This window comes from Vigna angularis, chromosome 5 (genome assembly GCF_016808095.1).
Source record: "Vigna angularis cultivar LongXiaoDou No.4 chromosome 5, ASM1680809v1, whole genome shotgun sequence".
NCBI classification, from domain to species: Eukaryota; Viridiplantae; Streptophyta; class Magnoliopsida; order Fabales; family Fabaceae; genus Vigna; species Vigna angularis.
In genome coordinates this window covers 20,912,141-20,920,135 of record NC_068974.1, presented here as the reverse complement: position 1 = coordinate 20,920,135, position 7,995 = coordinate 20,912,141, and the positions used below count along the sequence as shown (strand labels likewise).

The 7,995-nt window shown below is 35.4% G+C and overlaps 1 protein-coding gene and 1 non-coding gene across 2 annotated transcripts; one reads left to right on the top strand and one right to left on the bottom strand.

The window, feature by feature from the left end:
* Positions 1–4,782: 4,782 nt before the first annotated feature.
* On the bottom strand, positions 4,783–4,888 carry LOC128196830 (small nucleolar RNA R71). Its single transcript, XR_008249236.1, has one exon. It is a non-coding gene; the product is annotated as a small nucleolar RNA R71 (small nucleolar RNA).
* Positions 4,889–5,450: 562 nt separating this feature from the next.
* LOC128196675 (uncharacterized) lies at positions 5,451–6,272 on the top strand. The gene is made up of 2 exons (XM_052878178.1): positions 5,451–5,850; positions 5,983–6,272. The coding sequence occupies exons 1-2, from the start codon at positions 5,451–5,453 to the stop codon at positions 6,270–6,272; spliced, it is 690 nt and encodes a 229-aa protein (XP_052734138.1).
* Positions 6,273–7,995: the final 1,723 nt, after the last annotated feature.

The following is a 7,995-nucleotide window of genomic DNA, read 5'->3' as shown; positions in this document are numbered from 1 at the left end:
GTTTAACATAGTTGGGTTCTCTTGTTATGTGTTGCTGTTTTAGAGGGGGAAGTTTTCCCTTCTTTCTCGTTTTTTTATTGGTCTTTCGGACCATTGTTGGGCCACGGGTTTGGTTTTGGATGTACTGTGTTGGAGTAGGATTTTGTTATTTACGCTTTTCATTATTTTAGAGGACCGATTATCAGTGCTGGTGTGGTTGTTATTTTATGTGGTAATATTAATATAAAGAGGAAGTGTGACTATTGCAATGTGTTAGACAAGGGTTGTTGGAAATATTCAGAGTAAATTTAATGAGGTTGAACTTAGTGGATGAATGATTAATATAATTAGAATTGTGTTTAAACATTGTGATTGGTTGAGTAATACATGTTATTGAGAATGTGTATTGATTGTGATGCAAATATGAAATTATGTTATTTTCTTATACTGTGATCAGTGTGAGCTTTGCGTATTGTACTACGTTAAGGATATGTGAGTCTCGTATAGAGACAGAGATTTGAGTGTCACTTCCTTCTGCGCGATGAGGTGAATTTCTCGTCCAAAAAAAAGGTTTCGGCTCGTACTAAGTATAGTGCACCTGTAACGCCCCAAATTTTCAGGGTGTTACAGGTTATTCAAAAATCGGTAAAAATTTCAAACTTTAACATAATGTGGAAACGTACTTTCGAAACCTCAATATTTAAACATGCATAAAACATAATAGTTCCAAAACACTTGTCCAATGAAAATAACGAAGCAATTAAAATAACTTCAATTACATTGTCTCAAAGTTCAAAAGCAATAACTGTAAATAAAATCCCTTTTCCCTTGTCATTTCTCGAATCTATCATGCTTCAGCACCATCTGCAACATCATCTGCTTACGTATAACATCACACATTATACGATCATCGCATTCACATGCACACACACAAACATGTATGAATAAGCTATTGGTAAAACAATCATAATAACATGATATAAACATATTGATTAAATCAATAATAATCAGACAACTCATACATAATCATAATAACAATAAGAGTCCTAGTCCTCTAACATAACAATTCAATCAAACGAATTACTTGATCCTCAATCCTCGATCCCTGATCATCATCATAGGTACACCACCAACATGATTATCCAAATCATAAATCACACCGTGAGCATAACCAAACCATGAACTTTAACATGACAAGACTCAGTCACACTCCTGTACCTTACCTTACCGACTGTAGATGCTTCTACAGTCCCATATGTAGCTTCCCCATACAGATACACTCGAGTCATCCTTCTTCTGGCTTCGGACTTGTTCCCCTATCACACAAGGCTAAACATATCTATCCCCCTCACCAAAGAAGATTCAACACTCGAATACCATTCTCTTTTCTACAACTATTTGCCAAAGAGAATGTCACCCTCTTTTCAACAACCAACGCCAAAGGGAATATCCCTCCCTTTTCAACAACCAATGCCAAAGAGAGTCACCACTCTCTTTTCAACAACCAATGCCAAAGAGAGTACATGTCCGCAGATAGCACCAGGATTTACTAGGTACAACAAGTAGACCTCATCTTCCACTCTCATGCTCATCTAACACATACCAAGGTACATCCCAATACTCACACATGCTCCAATCTCATCCACAAGTCAAACCTAACCTTAAACAGAACCCGTAAACTCATTCTCTTATTCTCATCACGTTCTACAACTTCTCCAAAATAGAGCTACTGATGAAAGACTTTTTTCTCCCAAACTGAACCTTTGATTGACGATCCGAACGGTCAAAATGAAGAACCATATGTCTGGAACCCACTGTCCAAAAATCAGCTTGATCCAACGGTGAACGACTTCGCCGCGACGAAAACACCAGTGCAGGTTTTGTGATATGCGGAAATACTTTCCTCTTTTCGTTTAGGCTGTTTCTCCCAATGTAGACATCCAATTGACGATCCGAACGGTCAAAATGAAGAACCATATGTCTGGAACCCACTGTCCAAAACTCAGCCCGATCCAACGATGAACACCTTCGCAACGACGAAAACACCAGTGTAGGTTTTGTGATATGCGGGAATGACTTCTTTTCTTTCCTTTAACCCAATACTTACAACATATATTTGCATGGAAACCCCCATAAATCATAACTTTATTCTCCCTTAACATCAAACCCTTTGTTGAGATAACCCAACAACCATACATACATTCATAGGAAAAATCCAACACAAATATTACATAAACCCTATGCCCATGCATACATAAACTCTTGCCCAACAAGAGCAACATACAACCATAATCATAATCATATAAACTTATATCAACAAGGATTATTAACCAAATAACCAAGAACACATATATTATACAACAATTAACCAACAAAGTAAGCTTCCCATACCTTGGCCAATCTTAGGGCTTGATCTAACTTCAAAAATACACGAGTCCTCCCTTACACTAGGTTTTTTGCAGCTCTTCCTCTTCTCTCCTAGAAATGTCTATTCTCTCCCTTAACTTTCAAATTTTCGCTTTTGGATTTTAGGGTAGCAATATGCAGCCCCCTTTTACTCCTCTCCTATTTTTTTATCTTTTTCTATTATATCTCTATCTTTTTAATTAAAATAATATTTCTCATTTAATCTATAAAACCACCAAGACTTCCATTCTTATTTTATTTTATCTAATATTTAAAATATCAACAACCATCAAATATCTGAAAGATTCACATAATCTTTCTATTTTTTTTTAGATTTTATTTTTATTCCTTTTCTTTCTACACCCCCTTAACTTAATGTCCACACCACTTAATGAGGGTATACGACTTTTTTACCCTTGGGCCTCAAAATACAAATTAAACCCAAAAATTTACTTTAACTCTCTTTCTTTCTAAAATTTGGCTTGATAAGTCCAAAAAAGTAGTAAATTTTCATATGAAATTTTGGCACTTATGTTTTAAATTGTGTACATTTGTATCAATTCGCCCCAATCTAAGAAAGATGAAATGTAATCATATGTTTCTGAGTTGTTGATTAAAAGAAAATCATTTGATCCCTATTTTGTATATGTTCTAGGTAAATTAAGAGAGAAGAGAAAAGTGAGAAGAACAAATTCTGAAACAATTCGCCCAAGCTAAAATGATCTCGCTTAAGCAAGATTCGTCTAGGAAGCCATTACTTTATAAGTCATTCTCGCTTCAGTGAGAATAATTTAGCTTAAGCGAGAATGACCTATCTTCTCCAAGAAGTTTCTTCTCGCTTAAGCGATAATCATCTAGCTTAAGCGAGAATTCGCGCAATATATATACTCACGAGTCAGAAAGAAAGAAGAACGGAGAGAGCGGCGGAGAAAAATCACAGAGTTATCAAAAGGGTTGTTCTTCTACTTTAGCTGTAGGATCTTCTTCTTCATCTCTTAGAATGCTAATGGCCACCATGAGTGGCTGATCTTTTCTCTTGGGATTGAATGTAATCGATTCAAACTCGGATGTAATCTGGTGATATTTATATATAGCATTCTGTTTTATTCAATATTGGTATTTTTGTTCAGATCTTAGTGCTTGATTCTATCTGATCAATAGTTTCATGAATGTGGGTTTTAGTTTTGACTGGAAAGTATTTCTAAAATCTGATCTGAACAAGAATACTTGATATCCTGTGATGCTAGGGATAGATTTCGATTTATCAATTGCTTATAACACTTGAATATAATTCTGGACAGTTTTTTGGATGTGTGAGGAATCAATATTCAAGGAACTAATCTTATGAATTTTATACGCGAGGAATCGGTATAAATGACTTTTGTGTGTTGCATCAATATTGGTAATTGCAGTTGTTATATGTTTATATTCATTCAGATTGCAGACGAGTCAGATAGATGAATTCAATCCCAGCTTCTCATATTAAACTTTCTTTAACTTATCTGCTATTAATATTTTACTTTTACGCAACGTAGTATAAATTATCAAAATCCATTATTAATCAGGTTGAATACCCTTGTATATATGTTGTTTGAGATAAATTTATCTATTTAGTTGAAGTTGTTCCTCGTGGGATCGACACTCTTACTTAAAAATCATTATACTATAGTTGACTATTGGTACGCTTCCCAAAAGATTCAACAAGTATTTTTGGCGCTGTTGCCGGGGAACGGTTTTCTTTTGAATTTTTAAAGTTATCTCATCCAGCTTTGTGAATATATTTCTTTTTATTTATTTAGTTTATTTAGTTTTCTCTTTTGTACTAATCCTTGCTTGATTTGTTTTGATTTATGTTCTTAAGAGGTCATGTTTCTAAAGATCAATTAGCATTTGACCTAGAGATAGAAAAAAAAAGCTCGAAGAAGTAGAGGAAAACATAAGAAGAAGCAAGAAAAAACAAAGGAAAAATCTTCCAATACTTCCATCACACATCGGGAAACAGAAAACATGGCGGAAGAAGGACCAACCCCATTTAGAAGAACACTGGGAGACTATGCTATGCAACAAGGGCCAAGATATTTTTCTAGCATAGTAATACCGCCCACCACCAAAACATTGGAGATGAAGCTAGCTTTCCTTAGCCTAATCAGTTCTCATCAATTCACTGGAATGGATAATGAAGATCCATATATTCATCTTTCTACGTTCTATGAACTGATAAGAACTATGGGATTTGAAGAAAGGGATCTTGATCATGTTTATATGCGTTTGTTTCCTTTTTCTTTGACAGGAAAAGCAAAGGAATGACTTAAATCACATCCAAACCAGAGTCTGAACAAGTGGAGTGATGTAGAAGATAAATTCTTGAATAGATTCTTTCCACCTTCTCGTACATTAAGGCAAAAGCTGAGATTTATACTTTTAGACAAGGACCAGATGAGTCATTCTGTGAAGCTTGGGAACGATTTAATTCTTTATTGAGGAGATGCCCAAATCATGGGTTTGAAGATATTGCTCAACTAAATATTTTCTGCAATGGTTTGAGGCTAGACACAAAAATGATATTAGATGCAGCAGTTGGAGGAACAATGATCTCTGCAGATGTAGAGCAAGCAACAAGAATCATTAAGGCACTAACATCTACAGACTATCAAGCTCAACATAATAGAAAAATAGTTCAATAGAAAGGAATGCTTGATCTTAGTACTACAGATGTAATTTTAGCTCAGAATAAAATTCTGACTCAGCAGATGGAAGCATTAACCAAACAGATGGCTAATCTACCTGAGCAATTAAAAGCAGTACAATCTTCTCCTAGTCAACAACCCATGAGATGTAACTTCTGTGGAGGTGACCATCTCAATGGTCATTGTTCATATCAAAGTGGCCCACAAGAAGCAGAAGTTCAATATGTGAGTAATCAAGGAAGCACAAGTAATTTCTCTAACAATGATAACTTTTCCCAAGGGTGGAGAAACAATCAAAGTTAGAATTTTGGATGGAAACAAGATGTTGGTCCTTCAAATAGACAACCTCCTTATCAACATCAACAACAAAATCCATCTATGTATGAAAGAATAACCAAATTAGAGGATACTCTAGAAAAGTTCATGCAAGCTTCTATGACCAATCAGAAAAATACAGAAGCTTCAATTAGAAATCTTGAAACACAGGTTGGACAGTTGGCTAAACAACTATCAGATCAACAAGCAGGTCATTTTTCAGCCAACACCCAAACTAATCCCAAGGAGCATTGTAAATCAATTACTACCAGGAATGGTAAAATTGTGGGAAGAGGGATCGGAGAAAATCTAGTTGTGGAGGAGGAAGTTTTGGAGAAAAAAGAAAATGAGAAAGAGAAAAATGAGTGTGAAGGAGTGGAAGAGAAAAATAAAAGTGAGTATGTGAATAAAAGAGTAGAAAAAGAAGAAATAAATAGAAATAAAGAGAAAAAGAGGGAGAAAGGTGAGAAGCAAATACCGTAGTTGAAGAACCTACCTTACCCTCAGAACCCGTCCAAAAGGGTTAAGGAAAGGCAGTTTGCAAGGTTCATGGATATTTTCAATCGACTGCATATTAATATTCCATTTGTGGAAGCTAAGGAGCAGATGCCAACCTATGCAAAATTTATGAAAGAGCTTCTGACAAAGAAAAGAAGATTTTTTGAAGAAACAGTGGAGCTTGAAGTAGGCTGCAGTGCTATAATCCAAAAATCATTACCTCAGAAGTCCAAGGACCCTGAAAGTTTCACCATTCCAGTCACAATTGGGACATTGCCAGTAGGTAAAGCATTACTTGACTTGGGTGCTAGTATAAATTTGATGCCTTTGTCCATGCTAAAAAGAATAGGAGATTTGGAAGTAAGGCCTACACGGATGACATTATAGTTAGCTGACAAATCCATGAAATATCCCTATGGTGTGGTAGAGGATGTCTTGGTTAAAGTTGATAAATTCATGTTCCCAGTTGACTTTGTGGTGATGGATATTGAGGAAGATGTTGAAGTTCCTTTAATACTGCGAAGACCTTTTATGAAGACTGCTAAGGTCATTATTGATGTTGATGATGGCAAACTAAAGGTCAGAGTGCAGGATGATGAAGTCAACTTTAATGTTTTTGAAGCAATCCAGCACCCTAAAGACAAACAACAGTGTTTCAAAATGGATGTGGTTGATGAAATTTGTTTGTCAGCCAGGAAACAATTGACAAAAGCAAATCTATTGAAGAAAGATTTAATTGGTGTTTGTGATGAGTTGGAAAAAGAAGATGAGAACAAAGTTGATGAATATTTGATACACTTGAATTCAGCAAAAGCAATTGCATCGAATGAAATACAATATGAGAAATTGTAGTAAGAAAAGAAAATTGAAAGTCAAAAGCTGGATGACGCACTGTGGGCATATATAACTGCTTATAAGTCCCCTACTGGTTTATCCCCATTTCAGCTGGTATATGGTAAGTCATGTCACTTACCAGTTGAGTTGGAGCACAAGAAATTCTGGGTCTTGAAATTTTTAAATTTGGATTCAAAGGCAGCAAGAGAGAAAAGAAGATTACAGCTGTAGGAATTTGAAGAAATGAGATTCGATGCTTATGAATCCTCTAAGCTCTACAAGGAAAGGATGAAAGGTTATCATGACAAGAAAATTTTCAAGAGAGAATTCTACCCAACCCAATCAGTGTTACGGTTCAATTCTAGGTTAAGGTTATTTCTTGGAAAACTCAAATCAAAATGCTCAGGACCGTTTCTTGTAAAGGTTGTCAAACCTTATGGATCTATTGAGTTAGAGGATCTTGAAACCAAAAGAAGTTGGTTTGTAAATGGGAAAAGATTGAAGCCCTACTTTGGTGGTGAGGTTGATAGACTTGCCACAATCATCCAATTGGACAAAACATAATGATATAGGCATCATGCTCGTGACGTTAAACCAGCGTTTTCTAGGAGGCAACCCAATGTTTAATTATGTTTTCGCATTTGAATTTTATCTTGTGTGTTTATTGTGTTTGTGTATATATTATGTGTTTGTATGCAAAAGGATAAGTTTTAACATTTAAATGTCTCAATAGGGAAAACCATGCATGCCTAAGTGCTTTTTGTTCCAAAATGTTTGTGTCATGCATGATAATAAGTTTTGGTGCCAAAATTGAGTTCATTGAATGTTAAAAATTGCCTTGTTTTGGCTAAATTGTGAAATTTGAGTTTGGGAGTTTGATTTTGCATTTGATGATGTGAAACTTCTGGAAATGATAGATAATTGGTTGAGAAATAGATTGATGTGTGTCTTTGGATTAATTAGATTGAATTCATCATGAATTAGGTGAGTAAAAAGATGAAATTTTTTCAAAAGTGGCAAAAATTGTATTATTTTCGCCTAGGCTAAACCTTCTCGCTTGGGCGAGATATGCAAAAAATTAAAAACACAAGTTTTGCTGATATTTTTGCTTAAGCTAAAAATGTCCTGTATCTAAGGTTAAGCCACTGGAGCTTTTTCGCTTGAGCGAAACTTGCTTTGTCTGGGCGAGATTCAAGCTAAAACTTGGAGTGCCACTGGAACAATTTCGCTTAAGCTCAAAATAAGTCGTCTGGGCGAGAATTGAAAATCACATTCC